At 41.8% G+C, this 21,223-nt stretch overlaps 1 protein-coding gene across 1 annotated transcript in view; it reads left to right on the top strand.

The window, feature by feature from the left end:
- Positions 1 to 21,223, top strand: part of aldh1a3 (aldehyde dehydrogenase 1 family, member A3) — a 196,393-nt gene that overhangs the window by 65,525 nt on the left and 109,645 nt on the right. Inside the window, exon 4 of the mRNA XM_034184024.1 lies at positions 13,393 to 13,522. Within this exon, the coding sequence (XP_034039915.1) occupies positions 13,393 to 13,522 (130 nt within the window). The remainder of the gene's footprint in view (positions 1 to 13,392; positions 13,523 to 21,223) is intronic.

Genomic DNA, 21,223 nt, shown 5'->3' with positions numbered 1-21,223 from the left:
AGGAATATTTCTTGCAAGCATAACGTACCCATCATTATCTCTGTCTGTTTGATAACGGGTTGGTGGAGATTTAAGATCTTCATCTTTATCAATCTGACAAAGGCAACATTTACTCCAGTCTGTCTCTACGTTTGATGACAATGGTTCATAACATAACTATTCACAAATATCTCTCATCATGTTTGGAAGACAAAAAAGGCATAAATTCCACAATATAAACCGCAGATCAGTTTTTACAAGCATTCAAGGTAGGAATATGCAATATTTTGGTGTAGGTCGCCGCCATATTGATTTGTTTGGGTGGCTAATGTGCTTTATTTATTCAACTATGTTTGGAAAATATATGTACCAAGTTTGATGCTTGCATCACCAACTGAAAGATTTTTCCATATATAGACTTAATCTGCTGGGCTATTGTGCAAGAGCAGTACTTAAAGAATCGGTGACGAAACTTTCATTCTGAAATGCAAAGTTGCCCACATTTCCACCATCAGATTCACAGTCCGACATGCTCTGTAGCATTGCTAAAGCCTCCTTAGAGCTGATCCTTCTTGATTGCATTGGTTGTGACACTGTAAAATCTTGGGTCTGTGTGAAAGGCATCCCCTATTTATAGTTCTTTCTCTCAGCTCAGTTATATAACAATGGGAGAAGCTTGGTGGTATGCTAAATTTTAGGAGGATTTTCACTGCAGACTAAAGTCTGCTCTCTGGGCCTACAAGTGTTTTAAAATAATAAAATGAATTGTAATGAAAAAATAGTTAATAACAGGCGCATGGTCTGTTCATTTTATCCCAGTGTACTCATTTTATTTTCTTTATTTCTTCCTTTTCTCTTTTATTCCTTATTTTTGTTTTGCACAGTCTCTATATGAAAACAATTTTCTTTTAATTAGTTCTACTTTGGCACATTCAGTGGCCTGGGTTACAGTTACGTTTGCCGCCATCAAGTTAGGACAGCGATACTTGGCTGTCTGTCATAGCATATTAATTTCTTAATCTTTTATTTCAGTATATTGGGGGACAATTTAAACATATTTGAATAAAGATGGCAGCAGGGGCAGCAGTGCGTGCTGGTGGAGCTGGTGGCCCTCAAGCAAAATCTGAGATTTTTGTGTATGAAACTGTAGATGGGAGAGTGATTATCAATCAATCAATTTTTTTATATAGCGCCAAATCACAACAAACAGTTGCCCCAAGGCGCTTTATATTGTAAGGCAAGGCCATACAATAATTATGTAAAACCCCAACGGTCAAAACGACCCCCTGTGAGCAGGGGGTCGTTATAGAGGATGAACTTCGAAACTTTATTGTAATCAAAATGAGAACTCTGACACAAGATGAAATTATATTGCTAGTTTCAAGCAGTTTTTCATCTGAGTGGATTGAAGAGTCCAAACGTCTGTTGTTTGAAATGTGCGTGACTTCAGTGCGCTGCATCAGGCACAAAGGCCCCCAAAAGGACACAAATAACATCAAAGTCCGCCTAAAGGTGCTTAATGAATGTGGAGAGGACATGCCCAGGTTCGTCTCACACTACTTGGATGAGCTACCACCTGTCGGATTCGGCAGCTTGGATGCTTCAGCTCTGCTCAGTCGAGTGGAGCAGCTGAGCAGGGAAGTTTCAAGTCTGAGAGCAGCTATGGAGACTCAAGCCAGTGTGAATGAGAACCTTAGTGCGAGCACAGTGGCTATGGATCGCCGGTTGGCGGCTGTCGAGAGCATCTGCGGTTTGCCGGAGTGGTCGGACGGAGCGGCAGCGTTTGCGGAGGCAGAAACACCGGCTCCTGCATCCGGCATCGCAAACATGGAGCACTGTGGTGAAGAAAGTGCCCCAAAAGCGCACAAGGTCTCCAATCGCAGTGGCGCTGCGTAATGGTGTGAAAGTGGACGCACGCCCTAAGAAGGAGCAGCGCAGAAATATTGGTATAATCGGTACAGGAGCCGAGGACGACATCCCAGTGATTAGAACCAAACTGGTGAGTGTGTTTGCCACTCGGTTCTCTCCTGAGCTTGAAGCTGACACCCTATCCTCTTATCTGTCTGGGAAACTGGGGAAGCGTGTTACGTGTCGGAGGATTGACTCCAGTCGCAATCGATTTAGTTCATTTCAGGTCACGGCAGAGTGTAATGAAGTGTCTGAACTTTACGACCCACAACTTTGGCCAGCGGGGACCTATGTCCACCGTTACTTTGAGCCACACAAACCCAGAGCGAATACTGAGAGCGTGGCACTTGGATCAGGAAGTGAGGCGGAGTTGCAGTGCCCCGTACCTGTGATTGCACCTGGCGTCTCAGGAGAGCAGCCACGCCCTGGCACGGGAAAAATCGCCCCCAAATAAATGAACATTAATATTGTGTCATACAATGTGCGCGGATTGCGCGTGGGACATACTGAGGCTGATAAATCACGCCGTCTTGTGGTGGATAAATTGTTGGAAATGTGTGATGTACTGTGCGTCCAGGATACTTTTTTGGCAAAGCAGGACTTAGAGAGACTTAACTCCCTGCACGCAGACTTCTATGGAGCAGGTGACTCTACCACTGACTGTAGCACCAAGTTAGTGCGGGGCAGAATCTCTGGAGGTGTTGCAGTGTTGTGGCATAAGAGATTGGACCAGCTGATTAAAGTGATAAGACTGGATGTTGACTGGGCTATAGGAATTGATTTCAGCTGTGGAAATAAAAAGTTCATTATACTGAATATATACACCCTATGAAAGCCCCCATAATGAGGATGAATACCTTAATAGGTTAGCCTGTATTGTGTCATTTATCCAAGACAATACATCTACTTGTGTTTACATCTTGGGTGATATGAATGCTGATGTGAGAGACTGTAAATCCTTATTTGGTAATCACTTAAAGCAGTTCTGTTCCAACAATGACTTAATTCTCTCCAGTGAAATGCTTTTGCCTGTGGATAGCTACACTTACATTAGTGAAACGTGGCACACAACATCATGGTTAGACCATTGTATCTGCTCTGAGGATGCACATGACTCTTTAGAGGCTATGAGGATAAATTGTGAACTTGCTACATCTGACCATGTCCCTTTTTCCTTGTCTATAAATGTGGGCAATTTAACCACACTTTTGCCCATGAATAATGAGACACAAGAAGGAAAAATTTATTGGGACAAGCTGAATGCGCAGGATTTAAACTTGTATTACATCCAGTCTGACTTATGGCTAAGTAATATTGGGTTGCCAAAAAGCACAGTGGTTTGTTCTGACATAAATTGTAAAAATGCACAATATGGCGCAGAACTGTGCTTACTGTATGAGAAAATTATAGACTCTCTTCTTATCTCTAGTAGGTCCTTGTATAAAACTAAAAAGTTCCAAGCCAAGCCAGGGTGGAATGAATATGCAGAAGAGCTTCATGCTGAAGCTAGAAGGGCTTTTAAACTGTGGGCTGAATCAGGCAAACCTAGACATGGTCCTGTGTTTGATTATAAGAAACGGGCAAATACTCATTTTAAATATGCCTTACGCTTTTTTAAGAGGAATGAAAACGCTTTGAAATTTGAGTCACTTGCAAAGAAACTACAGCAGAATAGTCCTACCGAATTCTGGAAAGAAATAAAAACAATGAACAATTTAAAAACATCCTTGCCAACTAATATAGATTGTGCAAATGGACCTGATGAAATTATTCAATTATGGCGGAATCATTATTATGAACTGTTTAATTGTATTAAAAGTAATTCATTTGTGATGAACAATATAGACAAACACGAGGAAGTGGTCATTTCTACACAAGAAGTTAGTGATATTGTTATGAATCTGAGTAATAATAGGACATGTGATGCGGATAAAATATCTGCTGAGCATTTAAAATTTGCAACCAGGAAACTCTTTCCCTTGTTAGCTATTTGTTTCACTGGGTTTTTAATTCATGGTATTTTACCTAATTCTATACTGTCTGTGTTTTTAGTGCCTATTGTAAAGGATAAGGTTGGCAAAATAAATAGCAAAGACAACTATCGGCCTATAGCTCTAGCCAGTACTGTATCAAAAGTCGTGGAGAGGGCTATACCTAATAGAATTGAGAAATTCACGGTGACATCTGACAATCAATTTGGTTTTAAGCCAAACCTTGGCACTGATATGTGCATTTTTGCTCTCAAGGAGATCTTAGACTTTTATAACTGGCACAATACCACAATTTTTATGTGTTTTATTGATGCCTCAAAAGCGTTTGACCATGTAAATCATGAAAAATTGTTTCATAAACTGTACAATAGAGGAGTTCCGAAATATTTATTGAGAATTTTAGTGTATTGGTATGCTCACCAGTCTGTGTGTGTGAAATGGGGAAACTATGTATCTTCTCCCTTTCATGTGAGGAATGGGGTAAGACAAGGCAGCATTCTCTCGCCTTGCCTTTTTAATGTGTATATGGACGATCTGTCTAATCTGCTGAATCAATGTAGGACTGGCTGTGGGGTTGGCCATACAACCATAAACCACCTAATGTACGCCGATGACCTTGTAATCTTCTGTCCGTGTAGCGCTGGGTTGCAGCAGCTGTTAAAGGTTTGCGCTCAGTACGGTATAGACTTTGATATTAAATACAATGCAAAAAAGAGCAACATCATGATTGTCAGAAGTAATGAGGACTCTAAATTGTGTTTTCCTGCCTTCTCTCTGTCGGGCAGCATCCTCCAAGTGTGTGATGAAGTGAAATACTTGGGACATTACATAACCGCTGACCTGTCTGATGATAGAGACATTCACAGGCAGCGTTGTATTCAATATGCACAAGCTAATATGCTTGTTCGTAAGTTCTCTATGTGCTCTGTACCTGTTAAAACTGCACTTTTTAAAGCATATTGCACTTCAATGTACACTGCCCACCTGTGGCGGCATTAATCAGTTCAATCAATTTTATTTATATAGCGCCAAATCACAACAAACAGTTGCCTCAAGGCGCTTTATATTGTAAGGCAAGGCCATACAATAATTACGTAAAAACCCCAATGGTCAAAACGACCCCCTGTGAGCAAGCACTTGGCGACAGTGGGAAGGAAAAACTCCCTTTTAACAGGAAGAAACCTCCAGCAGAACCAGGCTCAGGGAGGGGCAGTCTTCTGCTGGGACTGGTTGGGGCTGAGGGAGAGAACCAGGAAAAAGACATGCTGTGGAGGGGAGCAGAGATCAATCACTAATGATTAAATGCAGAGTGGTGCATACAGAGCAAAAAGAGAAAGAAACACTCAGTGCATTATGGGAAACCCCCAGCAGTCTAAGTCTATAGCAGCATAACTAAGGGATGGGTCAGGGTCACCTGATCCAGCCTTAACTATAAGCTTTAGCAAAAAGGAAAGTTTTAAGCCTAATCTTAAAAGTAGAGAGGGTGTCTGTCTCCCTGATCTGAATTGGGAGCTGGTTCCACAGGAGAGGAGCCTGAAAGCTGAAGGCTCTGCCTCCCGTTCTACTCTTACAAACCCTAGGAACTACAAGTAAGCCTGCAGTCTGAGAGCGAAGCGCTCTATTGGGGTGATATTGTACTATGAGGTCCCTAAGATAAGAAGGGACCTGATTATTCAAAACCTTATTAGTAAGAAGAAGAATTTTAAATTCTATTCTAGAATTAACAGGAAGCCAATGAAGAGAGGCCAATATGGGTGAGATATGAGACACTAACTGTCAGAATGCTCGTAGCACGGGCCGTGGCGGAGGATTAGCAGCAATCTTCCATTCCAGCTTATTAATTAATCAAAAACCTAGACAGAGCTTTAATTCATTTGAAAGCTTGTCTCTTAGTCTTGTCCATCCAAATTGGAAGTCCCAAAAACCAGTTTTATTTGTTATTATCTATCGTCCACCTGGTCGTTACTGTGAGTTTCTCTGTGAATTTTCAGACCTTTTGTCTGACTTAGTGCTTAGCTCAGATAAAATAATTATAGTGGGCGATTTTAACATCCACACAGATGCTGAGAATGACAGCCTCAACACTGCATTTAATCTATTATTAGACTCTATCGGCTTTGCTCAAAAAGTAAATGAGTCCACCCACCACTTTAATCATATCTTAGATCTTGTTCTGACTTATGGTATGGAAATAGAAGACTTAACAGTATTCCCTGAAAACTCCCTTCTGTCTGATCATTTTTTAATAACATTTACATTTACCCTGATAGACTACCCAGCAGTGGGGAATAAGTTTCATTACACTAGAAGTCTTTCAGAAAGCGCTGTAACTAGGTTTAAGGATATGATTCCTTCTTTATGTTCTCTAATGTCATATACCAACACAGAGCAGAGTAGCTACCTAAACTCTGTAAGGGAGTTAGAGTATTTCGTCAATAGTTTTACATCCTCTTTGAAGACAACTTTGGATGCTGTAGCTCCTCTGAAAAAGAGAGCTTTAAATCAGAAGTGTCTGACTCCGTGGTATAACTCACAAACTCGTAGCTTAAAGCAGATAACCCGTAAGTTGGAGAGGAAATGGCGTCTCACTAATTTAGAAGATCTTCACTTAGCCTGGAAAAAGAGTTTGTTGCTCTATAAAAAAGCCCTCCGTAAAGCTAGGACATCTTTCTACTCATCACTAATTGAAGAAAATAAGAATAACCCCAGGTTTCTTTTCAGCACTGTAGCCAGGCTGACAAAGAGTCAGAGCTCTATTGAGCTGAGTATTCCATTAACTTTAACTAGTAATGACTTCATGACTTTCTTTGCTAACAAAATTTTGACTATTAGAGAAAAAATGACTCATAACCATCCCAAAGATGTATCGTTATCTTTGGCTGCTTTCAGTGATGCCGGTATTTGGTTAGACTCTTTCTCTCCGATTGTTCTGTCTGAGTTATTTTCATTAGTTACTTCATCCAAACCATCAACATGTTTATTAGACCCCATTCCTGCCAGGCTGCTCAAGGAAGTCCTACCATTATTTAATGCTTCAATCTTAAATATGATCAATCTATCTTTGTTAGTTGGTTATGTACCACAGGCCTTTAAGGTGGCAGCAATTAAACCATTACTTAAAAAGCCATCACTTGACCCAGCTATCTTAGCTAATTATAGGCCAATCTCCAACCTTCCTTTTCTCTCAAAGATTCTTGAGAGGGTAGTTGTAAAACAGCTAACTGATCACCTGCAGAGGAATGGTCTATTTGAAGAGTTTCAGTCAGGTTTTAGAATTCATCATAGTACAGAAACAGCATTAGTGAAGGTTACAAATGATCTTCTTATGGCTTCGGACAGTGGACTTATCTCTGTGCTTGTTCTGTTGGACCTCAGTGCTGCTTTTGATACTGTTGACCATAAAATTTTATTACAGAGATTAGAGCATGTCATAGGTATTAAAGGCACTGCGCTGCGGTGGTTTGAATCATATTTGTCTAATAGATTACAGTTTGTTCGTGTAAATGGGGAATCTTCTTCACAGACTAAAGTTAATTATGGAGTTCCACAAGGTTCTGTGCTAGGACCAATTTTATTCACTTTATACATGCTTCCCTTAGGCAGTATTATTAGACGGTATTGCTTAAATTTTCATTGTTACGCAGATGATACCCAGCTTTATCTATCCATGAAGCCAGAGGATTCGCACCAATTAGCTAAACTGCAGGATTGTCTTACAGACATAAAGACATGGATGACCTCTAATTTCCTGCTTTTAAACTCAGATAAAACTGAAGTTATTGTACTTGGCCCCACAAATCTTAGAAGCATGGTGTCTAACCAGATCGTTACTCTGGATGGCATTTCCCTGATCTCTAGTAATACTGTGAGAAATCTTGTAGTCATTTTTGATCAGGATATGTCATTCAAAGCGCATATTAAACAAATATGTAGGACTGCCTTTTTGCATTTACGCAATATTTCTAAAATCAGAAAGGTCTTGTCTCAGAGTGATGCTGAAAAACTAATTCATGCATTTATTTCCTCTAGGCTGGACTATTGTAATTCATTATTATCAGGTTGTCCTAAAAGTTCCCTAAAAAGCCTTCAGTTGGTTCAGAATGCTGCAGCTAGAGTACTGACGGGGACTAGCAGGAGAGAGCATATCTCACCCGTGTTGGCCTCTCTTCATTGGCTTCCTGTTAATTCTAGAATAGAATTTAAAATTCTTCTTCTTACTTATAAGGTTTTGAATAATCAGGTCCCATCTTATCTTAGGGACCTCGTAGTACCATATTACCCCATTAGAGCGCTTCGCTCTCAGACTGCGGGCTTACTTGTAGTTCCTAGGGTTTGTAAGAGTAGAATGGGAGGCAGAGCCTTCAGCTTTCAGGCTCCTCTCCTGTGGAACCAGCTCCCAATTCAGATCAGGGAGACAGATACCCTCTCTACTTTTAAGATTAGGCTTAAAACTTTCCTTTTCGCTAAGGCTTGTTAGGGCTGGATCGGGTGACCCTGGACCATCCCTTGGTTATGCTGCTTTAGACGTAGATTGTGGGGGGGTTCCCATGATGCACTGTTTCTTTCTCTTTTTGCTCCGTATGCATCACTCTGCATTTAATCATTAGTGATCGATCTCTGCCCCCCTTCACGGCATGTCTTTTTCCTGTTTTTTTCCCTCAGCCCCAACCAGTCTCAGCAGAAGACTGCCCCTCCCTGAGCCTGGTTCTGCTGGAGGTTTCTTCCTGTTAAAAGGGAGTTTTTCCTTCCCACTGTGGCCAAGTGCTTGCTCATAGGGGGTCGTTTTGACCGTTGGGGTTTTTTTATAATTATTGTATGGCCTTGCCTTACAATATGGAGCGCCTTGGGGCAACTGTTTGCTGTGATTTGGCGCTATATAAGAAAAAAGTTGATTGATTGATTGATTGATATGCTCTCTCCTTCTAGTCCCCGTTAGTACTCTAGCTGCAGCATTTTGAATTAACTGAAGGCTTTTCAGGGAACTTTTAGGACAACCTGATAATAATGAATTACAATAGTCCAGCCTAGAGGAAATAAATGCATGAATTAGTTTTTCAGCATCACTCTGAGACAAGACCTTTCTAATTTTAGAGATATTGCGTAAATGCAAAAAAGCAGTCTTACATATTTGTTTAATATGCGCTTTGAATGACATATCCTGATCAAAAATGACTCCAAGATTTCTCACAGTATTACTAGAGGTCAGGGTAATGCCATCCAGAGTAAGGATCTGGTTAGACACCATGTTTCTAAGATTTGTGGGGCCAAGTACAATAACTTCAGTTTTATCTGAGTTTAAAAGCAGGAAATTATAGGTCATCCATGTCCTTATGTTTGTAAGACAATCCTGCAGTTTAGCTAATTGGTGTGTGTCCTCTGGCTTCATGGATAGATAAAGCTGGGTATCATCTGCGTAACAATGAAAATTTAAGCAATGCCGTCTAATAATACTGCCTAAGGGAAGCATGTATAAAGTGAATAAAATTGGTCCTAGCACAGAACCTTGTGGAACTCCATGATTAACCTTAGTCTGTGAAGAAGATTTAAGCAATGCCGTCTAATAATACTGCCTAAGGGAAGCATGTATAAAGTGAATAAAATTGGTCCTAGCACAGAACCTTGTGGAACTCCATAATTAACCTTAGTCTGTGAAGAAGATTCCCCATTTACATGAACAAATTGTAATCTATTAGATAAATATGATTCAAACCACCGCAGCGCAGTGCCTTTAATACCTATGGCATGCTGTAATCTCTGTAATAAAATTTTATGGTCAACAGTATCAAAAGCAGCACTGAGGTCTAACAGAACAAGCACAGAGATGAGTCCACTGTCTGAGGCCATAAGAAGATCATTTGTAACCTTCACTAATGCTGTTTCTGTACTATGATGAATTCTAAAACCTGACTGAAACTCTTCAAATAGACCATTCCTCTGCAGATGTTAGCTGTTTTACAACTACCCTTTCAAGAATTTTTGAGAGAAAAGGAAGGTTGGAGATTGGCCTATAATTAGCTAAGATAGCTGGGTCAAGTGATGGCTTTTTAAGTAATGGTTTAATTACTGCCACCTTAAAAGCCTGTGGTACATAGCCAACTAATAAAGATAGATTGATCATATTTAAGATCGAAGCATTAAATAATGGTAGGGCTTCCTTGAGCAGCCTGGTAGGAATGGGGTCTAATAGACATGTTGATGGTTTGGATGAAGTAACTAATGAAAATAACTCAGACAGAACAATCGGAGAGAAAGAGTCTAACCAAATACCGGCATCACTGAAAGCAGCCAAAGATAACGATACGTCTTTGGGATGGTTATGAGTAATTTTTTCTCTAATAGTTAAAATTTTATTAGCAAAGAAAGTCATGAAGTCATTACTAGTTAAAGTTAAAGGAATACTCGGCTCAATAGAGCTCTGACTCTTTGTCAGCCTGGCTACAGTGCTGAAAAGAAACCTGGGGTTGTTCTTATTTTCTTCAATTAGTGATGAGTAGTAAGATGTCCTAGCTTTACGGAGGGCTTTTTTATAGAGCAACAGACTCTTTTTCCAGGCTAAGTGACGATCTTCTAAATTAGTGAGACGCCATTTCTTCTCCAACTTACGGGTTATCTGCTTTAAGCTGTGAGTTTGTGAGTTATACCACGGAGTCAGGCACTTCTGATTTAAAGCTCTCTTTTTCAGAGGAGCTACAGCATCCAAAGTTGTCTTCAATGAGGATGTAAAACTATTGACGAGATACTCTATCTCACTTACAGAGTTTAGGTAGCTACTCTGCACTGTGTTGGTATATGGCATTAGGGAACATAAAGAAGGAAACATATCCTTAAACCTAGTTACAGCGCTTTCTGAAAGACTTCTAGTGTAATGAAACTTATTCCCCACTGCTGGGTAGTCCATCAGAGTAAATGTAAATGTTATTAAGAAATGATCAGACAGAAGGGAGTTTTCAGGGAATACTGTTAAGTCTTCAATTTCCATACCATAAGTCAGAACAAGATCTAAGATATGATTAAAGTGGTGGGTGGACTCATTTACATTTTGAGCAAAGCCATTGAGTCTAATAATAGATTAAATGCAGTGTTGAGGCAGTCATTCTCAGCATCTGTGTGGATGTTAAAATCGCCCACTATAATTATCTTATCTGAGCTAAGCACTAAGTCAGACAAAAGGTCTGAAAATTCACAGAGAAACTCACAGTAACGACCAGGAGGACGATAGATAACAACAAATAAAACTGGATTTTGGGACTTCCAATTTGGATGGACAAGACTAAGAGTCAAGCTTTCAAATTAATTAAAGCTCTGTCTGGGTTTTTGATTAATTAATAAGCTGGAATGGAAGATTGCTGCTAATCCTCCGCCTCGGCCCGTGCTACGAGCGTTCTGGCAGTTAGTGTGACTCGGGGGTGTTGACTCATTTAAACTAACATATTCATCCTGCTGTAACCAGGTTTCTGTAAGGCAGAATAAATCAATATGTTGATCAATTATTATATCATTTACTAACAGGGACTTAGAAGAGAGAGACCTAATGTTTAATAGACCACATTTAACTGTTTTAGTCTGTGGTGCAGTTGAAGGTGCTATATTATTTTTTCTTTTTGAATTTTTATGCTTAAATAGATTTTTGCTGGTTATTGGTAGTCTGGGAGCAGGCACCGTCTCTACGGGGATGGGGTAATGAGGGGATGGCAGGGGGAGAGAAGCTGCAGAGAGGTGTGTAAGACTACAACTCTGCTTCCTGGTCCCAACCCTGGATAGTCACGGTTTGGAGGATTTAAGAAAATTGGCCAGATTTCTAGAAATGAGAGCTGCTCCATCCAAAGTGGGATGGATGCCGTCTCTCCTAACAAGACCAGGTTTTCCCCAGAAGCTTTGCCAATTATCTATGAAGCCCACCTCATTTTTTGGACACCACTCAGACAGCCAGCAATTCAAGGAGAACATGCGGCTAAACATGTCACTCCCGGTCCGATTGGGGAGGGGCCCAGAGAAAACTACAGAGTCCGACATTGTTTTTGCAAAGTTACACACCGATTCAATGTTAATTTTAGTGACCTCCGATTGGCGTAACCGGGTGTCATTACTGCCGACGTGAATTACAATCTTACCAAATTTACGCTTAGCCTTAGCCAGCAGTTTCAAATTTCCTTCAGTGTCGCCTGCTCTGGCCCCCGGAAGACAATTGACTATGGTTGCTGGTGTCGCTAACTTCACATTTCTCAAAACAGAGTTGCCAATAACCAGAATTTGTTCCTCGGCGGGTGTGTCGCCGAGTGGGGAAAAACGGTTAGAAATGTGAACGGGTTGGCGGTGTACACGGGGCTTCTGTTTAGGGCTACGCTTCCTCCTCACAGTCACCCAGTCAGCCTGCTTTCCCGGCTGCTCGGGATCTGCCAGAGGGAAACTAACGGCGGCTAAGCTACCTTGGTCCGCACCGACTACAGGGGCCTGGCTAGCTGTAGAATTTTCCACGCTGCGGAGCCGAGTCTCCAATTCGCCCAGCCTGGCCTCCAAAGCCATGAATATGCTACACTTATTACAAGTACCATTACCGCTAAAGGAGGCCGAGGAATAACTAAACATTTCACACCCAGAGCAGAAAAGTGCGGGAGAGACAGGAGAAGCCGCCATGCTAAACCGGCTAAGAGCTAGTAGCTGCGCTAAGCTAGCGGATTCCTAAAAACACGTAAAGTGAATAACATGTAAATAATTTAGAGGTGATTCAGCAGAGGGAGTGCTTTAGTTAAGGCACGTAAAGATTACACTGGGAAACAAATCGTAATCTAGGTAACTAGATCAATCTAACTGCGCAGATTAAACAGCTAACAGATACAGCAAAACACCGCTGTGCTCCGGAACAGGAAGTGATACAATACCGCAGTGAGAGCCAACCACCAGTAGAGGCAAGCAAGAGCACTGTATTGCACAATATTTTACAAACAAAGTAGTATGCACAAACTTCAGGTTGCATACAATGACGGCATGAGAATGCTGCTTAAGGTGCCGTGATGGAGTAGTGCCAGTCAGATGTTTGTAAATGTCAGTGTCCCAACCTGTGCTGCTGTGCTCAGAAACCTCATGTACAGATGCATGTGCAGACTCACAGATTGTGTAAACAGCATCATTCACACCCTGACCAGCCCTGCACAGAGCTCGGTCAGGTTCTTTTCCAGACTGTGGTAACATTAGCACCTCAGTTTACATGGCCATGGATGAAATTGGTCTTTTATTGTCTTTTTTTTTTGTATGTTTCTCTGTGTTACTATGGACCATGTGTATGAAATAAAGTTTAATGATGACGATGAAAGGGTGTGGGGAGGCAAATATGTATTATTACTATAGCATTGCTGTGAATAAACTATTTCACAAGCCAGTAGTGTCTTTGTGGACACATTAGGTAGGTGCAGGGATGGTTCCTAACCATCGGATATTCTGATGAAGCTTTACCACATGTGGTTCTTCTCTTAAGTAAAAGTGTAGAAACTTGAGTGTGATTCTACTCCTTCCTTAGACCTTGGAAACTCTGGATACAGGGAAACCTTTCCTGCAGTCCTTCTTTGTTGACCTGGAAGGCAGCATAAGGACTCTTCGCTACTATGCCGGCTGGGCTGATAAGATCAATGGCAAAAGTTTGCCCGTAGGTGAGTGCACAAATCTGATCTTTTGTTGTCAGTAACAGCACTGTATGAATGAATGAATTTATTTGGCACACAAACTCAACAGTAACAAAAAACTGATACACAAGACAATTCCACAGTGACATGTGTGACCAAAAGGGGGTGAGCAGAAGCAAAGCTTATAAATGCCCACCCTTATATATTTACAAACATACATATATACTCATTACCAACCCCCAGAGCAAGCACACAGGCGACAGTGGTAAGGGAAAAACTCCCTCTGATGTATTGAGGGAGAAACCTCAAGCAGACCAGACTCTAAGGGGTGACCCTCTGCTTGGGCCATGCTACAAACACACTTAACACAACACAAACTCAAGTCCCGTCATCATAAACATCTCTAGTGTAGATACATACATATATACATATATACACATACCTACATACACACATACCTACATACGAGGTCTGTCCATAAAGTAACGGTCCTTTTTATTTTTTTCAAAAACTATATGGATTTGATTCATATGTTTTTACGTCAGCCAAGCTTGAACCTTCGTGCGCATGCGTGAGTTTTTCCACGCCTGTCGGTTGCGTCATTCGCCTGTGAGCACGCCTTATGGGAGGAGTGGTCCAGCTCCCTCGTCGGATTTTCATTGTCAGGAAATGGCGGAATGATTTGGGCTTTTTTTCCATCAGAATTTTTTCAGAAACTGTTAGAGACATGCAGCTGGAAACCATTCGAAAAATTTATCTGGCTTTCGGTGAAAATTTTACGAGCTTCACAGAGAATAAGGAGTGTTACTACAACTTTAAGGATGGCCCACAATGGCGCTCGGCGCGCCGCGCTGCGACGACGAGGCAGAAACCACCAGATCATTTCTAAACGGATCGCTCTGTGGAGCCGGGACCATCGTGTGCAATTTCTCTGGTTATCACAAGAGCTGGACATCAGCCATTTTCCACCAGATTTCACTTTTAACAAGAGATTTTGTCATGGAAAGCCGCGCGGAGGCTTCACGTGTCACAACGGAGCCATTGATAGAGCGAGACAAAGGAACACCTCCGTTTCAGAGTGTTAAAAGACAAGTTGGGACATGCCTATCTCGGCTTTCAGTGCTTACCAGTCGAGTGAGTATAAGAGAAATTGTGGAGAGCTGGACATGTCCCAACTTGTCGTCTGGCACTCCGAAATTATAGGCCAATCTCCAACCTTCCTTTTCTCTCAAAATTCTTGAAAGGGTAGTTGTAAAACAGCTAACTGATCATCTGCAGAGGAATGGTCTATTTGAATAGTTTCAGTCAGGTTTTAGAATTCATCATAGTACAGAAACAGCATTAGTGAAGGTTACAAATGATCTTCTTATGGCCTCAGACAGTGGACTCATCTCTGTGCTTGCTCTGTTAGACCTCAGTGCTGCTTTTGATACTGTTGACCATAAAATTTTATTACAGAGATTAGAGCATGCCATAGGTATTAAAGGCACTGCGCTGCAGTGGTTTGAATCATATTTATCTAATAGATTACAATTTGTTCATGTAAATGGGGAATCTTCTTCACATACTAAGGTTAATTATGGAGTTCCACAAGGTTCTGTGCTAGGACCAATTTTATTCACTTTATACATGCTTCCCTTAGGCAGTATTATTAGACGGCATTGCTTAAATTTTCATTGTTACGCAGATGATACCCAGCTTTATCTATCCATGAAGCCAGAGGACACACACCAATTAGCTAAACTGCAGGATTGTCTTACAGACATAAAGACATGGATGACCTCTAATTTCCTGCTTTTAAACTCAGATAAAACTGAAGTTATTGTACTTGGCCCCACAAATCTTAGAAACATGGTGTCTAACCAGATCCTTACTCTGGATGGCATTACCCTGACCTCTAGTAATACTGTGAGAAATCTTGGAGTCATTATTGATCAGGATATGTCATTCAAAGCGCATATTAAACAAATATGTAGGACTGCTTTTTTGCATTTACGCAATATCTCTAAAATTAGAAAGGTCTTGTCTCAGAGTGATGCTGAAAAACTAATTCATGCATTTATTTCCTCTAGGCTGGACTATTGTAATTCATTATTATCAGGTTGTCCTAAAAGTTCCCTGAAAAGCCTTCAGTTAATTCAAAATGCTGCAGCTAGAGTACTGACAGGGACTAGGAGAGCATATCTCACCCATATTGGCCTCTCTTCATTGGCTTCCAGTTAATTCTAGAATAGAATTTAAAATTCTTCTTCTTACTTATAAGGTTTTGAATAATCAGGTCCCATCTTATCTTAGGGACTTCATAGTAGGCACCACTCTGCATTTAATCATTAGTGATTGATCTCTGCTCCCCTCCACAGCATGTCTTTTTCCTGGTGCTCTCCCTCAGCCCCAACCAGTCCCAGCAGAAGACTGCCCCTCCCTGAGCCTGGTTCTGCTGGAGGTTTCTTCCTGTTAAAAGGGAGTTTTTCCTTCCCACTGTCGCCAAGTGCTTGCTCACAGGGGGTCGTTTTGACCGTTGGGGTTTTTACGTAATTATTGTATGGCCTTGCCTTGCAATGTAAAGCGCCTTGGGGCAACTGTTTGTGGCTGCTGGGACCCTTAACTGGAATAGAGAATAAGAAAATTAATAAATAATTTAATGTTTGTGAGATTAAGTGCAAATTGTCCTGACTACACTATGTTGTCATTCCACTGGATATTTTCAATAACTTCATTTTTTACTTCACTAGGGAGGTGGTGGGCTAGTGGTTAAGCGTTTGGCTTGAGACCAGAGGATCCTCAGTTCAAACCCCAGCCTAACCAGAAAATCACTAAGAGCCCTTGGGCAAGTTTCCAAATCCCCAGTTTGCTCCCAGTGTCTAGTGAACACCTTGCATGGCAACACCCTGATATCGGTGGGTCTGTGTGAATGGGTGTGATGGCAAGGCATCATTTGAGCTTCTGATTCAGATGGAAAAGCGCTATATAAATGCAGTCCATTTACCATTTTACCATTTAACATTTGCTATAAAAACAAAATATTTACTTTCAGAAGCCTTTTCTGCTCATTTTTGGATTGTTTGCCTGGTGTGATTATGCTCTGGTCCTCTACCTGTATAACTGCTTAACCCAATTGTGAATTCCCACCCAGAGAACATTCCCTCATAGACTCCCTTCCAGTTGTGTTTTGACCTGCTACCTGTATCATCTGTTCACCCGCCAACCTTTTGTCCCACATGGATGCTGTGATTGAACGGACTGATATTACTCTGTGGGCTGAATCTAACTCTTTTATCAACAGTAAATAAAGGCTGAACTTTTAACATCAATGTGGTTTTCTGCTTGGGGTCCACAGTTTTGCTTTAACCTTTACATTGCAATCTGTCAATATAAACCCCACGGAGAGCCCGGCAGCTGTCAGTCATTCCCATGTTTATGTGCGATGTCTTATGGTTGAGCCTAAGGAACCAAGATAGGACTGAAAAATGCAGGGAGCTGTGATGAAAAGCAATGTTACAGTTTATTGAATGACACAAATAAATGATTATGGAATATTGGTTGAGACACCGAAGCCTAGAGTCATAGACTGGACCAAAATGGGTGGAGTAGCAGGGAACCAGAACCAGGCAGCTGCACATGGAGCTGATAGGAGGCTGGAATGCTGTAGAAAGAGGAATAGAAGGCGAGTCAAAAATGAGTAACACTGGGACACAAGCAACATGAAAACACTACCACAGAGGATAAAGAGGCCAGGTTACCACAGAGCGAATACTGAGTTTCTGAAGAAGGTCAAGTGAATGAACCAGGGCTTTTATGCAGGTGTGATGATTGCTGACAGGTGAGGTAATCAGCGCAGTAGTGTAGCACCTGGGGAAGATACAGAGGAATGGGAAGCAGAGCAGAGCAAACACCAAGCCAGTACAACAGTACCTCCCTTCAAAGGAAGTCCCCAGGTGACCCACCAGGCCAGCCCAGGTGTGTATGGTAAAAGTCACAGAGAAGGGAGGGGTCTAAGATGAGGCCCTGCGGCACCCAGGAGCGCTCCTCGGGCAGGTCCATAACCCTCCCAGTCCACCAGATACTGGAACCCCCAGGCCACACGATGCACATTGATCCCCTCTCTGGGTGCGATAGATTGTACAACCAACTGCAGGGAGGAACTGGCCTTGAAGTAAATCAATGGAGCAGTCATACGGTCTGTGCAGTTGGAGTGACATTGCACAGTCCTTTCTAAATGCTTCTCCAGAATCATGATACCATTCCTGGATTCCATGATAACATTTCTTAGACATTTCCGTTGATTTATGTACATTTGCACATCTAATTCCTACCACTGCTGTGTGTGCATGATGTGGTGTCCCATCTCTAACATGCACGAAACCATCACCGTGGTATTGTTCACGTGTGTCCCTCCCGCCAGCAGGTGGAATTTTTCCCCAATTCTTTTTTTTCATGTTTTTTTGGCCGTTTCCTGCTTCTTTCGCCCAACTTCATATTATGTGTGAAGTGGCCTGAGCAAATTGATGACACCAGGAAAAATGCTGTGATAGACCTGGAAATTACAATCAATCAATCAATCAATTTTTTTTTTATATAGCGCCAAATCACAACTCAACATCGACACTGCTGCACTCCCAGAAACCAGGTTTCCATCAAGTGGATCCCTGTAACAGGAAAACTACGCTGGATGCAAAGTGAATTCAAGGAAGCGCTTCAAGCAGACTTAGCCAGCAACTACGATGAGAACCTGGATATACAGGGTAAGTGGGATCTCCTCCATAACTCCATATACAACACTGCTATTGCCACCTTTGGGAAGAAACTGAGGAGAAATACAGACTGGTTTGAAGCAAATGCAGAAGTCATGAAGTCAAGTTTGAAGGCCAAGTCCACAGCGCTTGTAGACTGCAAGGGCAATCCAAACCCAAGAACATCAGCCATTCTAAAGAATACCAAGAAGGTGGCACTACAAGCAGCAACATCCTGTGCGAATGATTACTGGCTCCTACTATGTCAAGGCATTCAGCATGCTGCAGATACTGGCGATGTTCAGGGAATGTATGATGGGATCAAGAAGGCACGGGGACGAACAGTGAAGAAGACAGCTCTCCTGAAGTTGAAAACTGGAGAAACAATCACCGATAAAGATGCACAAATATGATGGATCTACAGTCAAAGCCTTCAATATTTGCAGTGGAGTCAAATAGGGATGTGTTCTTGCACCAACCTTGTTTGGCATCTTCTTCTCCCTCCTTCTTTCATACAGTGAGGAAAATAAGTATTTGAACACCCTGCGGTTTTGCAAGTTCTCCCACTTAGAAATCATGGAGGGGTCTGAAATTTTCATCTTAAGTGCATGTCCACTGTGAGAGACATAATCTAAAAAAAAATTCTGGAAATCACAATGTATGATTTTTTTAATAATTTATTTGTATGTTACTGCTGCAAATAAGTATTTGAACACCTACCAACCAGCAAGAATTCTGGCTCTCACAGACCTGTTAATTTTTCTTTAAGAAGCCCTCTTATTCTGCACTCTTTACCTGTATTAATTGCACCTGTTTGAACTTGTAACCTGTATAAAAGACACCTGTTCACACACCTGTCCACCATAGCATGACCAAAGAGCTGTCTAAGGACACCAGGGACAAAACTGTAGACCTGCACAAGGCTGGGATGGACTACAGGACAACAGGCAAGCAGCTTGGTAGAAGACGACAACTGTTATGATTATTTATTAGAAAGTGGAAGAAACACAAGATGGCTGTCAATCTCCCTAGGTCTGGGATTCCATTCAAGATCTCACTTTGTGGGGTAAGGATGATTCTGAGAAAGCTCAGAACTACACAGGAGGACCTGGTCAATGACCTGAAGAGAGCTGGGACCACAGTCACAAAGATTACATTAGTAACACATGATGCTGTCATGGTTTAAAATCCTGCAGGGCAGCAAGGTCCCCCTGCTCAAGCCAGCACATGTCCAGGCCCATTTGAAGTTCACCAGTGACCATCTGGATGATCCAGAGGAGGCATGGTCATGTGGTCAGATGAGACCAAAGTAGAGCTTTTTGGAATCAACTCCACTTACCATGTTTAGAGGATGAGAACAACCCCAAGAAAACCATCCCAACCATGAAGCATGGGGGTGGAAACATCATGCTCTGGGGTGCTCTTCTGCAAAGGGGACAGGACGACTGCACCGTATTGAAGGGAGGATGGATGGGGTCATGTATTGCGATATTTTGGCAAACAACCTCCTTCCCTAAGTAAGAACGTTGAAGATGGGTCATGGCTGCGTCTTCCAGCATAACAATGACCCCAAACACACAGCCAGGGCAACTAAGGAGGGGCTCTGTAAGAAGCATTTCAAGGTCCTGGAGTGGCCTGGCCAGTCTCCAGACCTGAACTCAATAGAAAATCTTTGTAGGGAGCTTAAACTCCAAACCTGAAAGATTTGGAGAAGATCTGTATGGAGGAGTGGACCAAAATCCCTGCTGCAGTGTGTGAAAACTTGGTCAAGAACTACAGGAAACATTTGACCTCTGTAATTGCAAACAAAGCCTACTGTATCAAATATTAACATTGATTTTCACAGGTGTTCAAATACTTATTTGCCGCAGTAACATACAAATAAATTATTAAAAAATCATACATTGTGATTTCCAGAATTTTTTTTTTTTTAGATTATGTCTCTCACAATGGACATGCACCTAAAATGAAAATTTCAGACCCCTCCACGATTTCTAAGTGAGAGAACTTACAAAATCGCAGGGTGTTCAAAACTTATTTTCCTCACTGTATGCATTTGATAACTGTTCTGAAGGCATCTACCTACACACATGATCTGATGGTAAACTTTACAACCTACCCCATCTGAGAGCAAAAACAAAAGTCAGATGCATTCTTGTGTGGGAGATGCTCTTTGCATCTTTGGTTGCACACACAGAGAAAGCTCTGCAGTCACTCATGAACAAATTCTCTCATGTATGTAATGAATTTTTATTGCCCATCAGCCTAAAGAAGATAAATGTCATAAGCCAAGGAGTTGAGAAACCACCCTCCATTGTCATAGATAGTCATCTGCTTGAACCTGTGGACTCCTTCAAGTATCTGGGTGCTACCATCACCCACAAACTGTCGGTGGATGCAGAAGTTAACAAACGGATTAGTAAGGCAACCACTGTAAAGGCCAGAGTGACAAGGTGAGTTTGGGAAAATAGAAGCTGATACTGAATACCAAAATCAGAGTCTACCAAGCTTGTGTCCTCAGCACTTTGCTGTACAGCATTGAGACCTGCTCACTGTACGTGGTGTGTCCATAAAGTAACGGTCCTTTTTATTTTTTTTAAAAACTATATGGATTTCATTCATATGTTTTTATGTCAGACATGCTTGAACCCTCGTGCGCATGCGTGAGTTTTTCCACGCCTGTCGGTGACGTCATTCGCCTGTGAGCACGCCTTGTGGAAGGAGTGGTCCCGCCCCCTCGTGGGATTTTCATTGTCTGTAAATGGCGGAATGAAAAGGACTTTTTTCCATCAGAATTTTTTCAGAAGCTGTTAGAGACAGGCACCTGGAAACCATTCGAAAAAGTTATCTGGCTTTTGGTGAAAATTTTACGGGCTTCACAGAGAATAAGGACTTTAACTACAGCTTTAAGGACCCCTTTAAGGACCCTTTTAAGGACGGTCGGTGCGCCACGCTCCGAGCTGCGACGTCGCGGCACAAGCCACTGGATCATTTCTAA

This window comes from Thalassophryne amazonica, chromosome 2 (genome assembly GCF_902500255.1).
Source record: "Thalassophryne amazonica chromosome 2, fThaAma1.1, whole genome shotgun sequence".
In the NCBI taxonomy this organism is placed as follows: Eukaryota; Metazoa; Chordata; class Actinopteri; order Batrachoidiformes; family Batrachoididae; genus Thalassophryne; species Thalassophryne amazonica.
The sequence above is the reverse complement of the archived record's forward strand: the minus strand, read 5'-3'. Positions and strand labels throughout refer to the sequence as shown.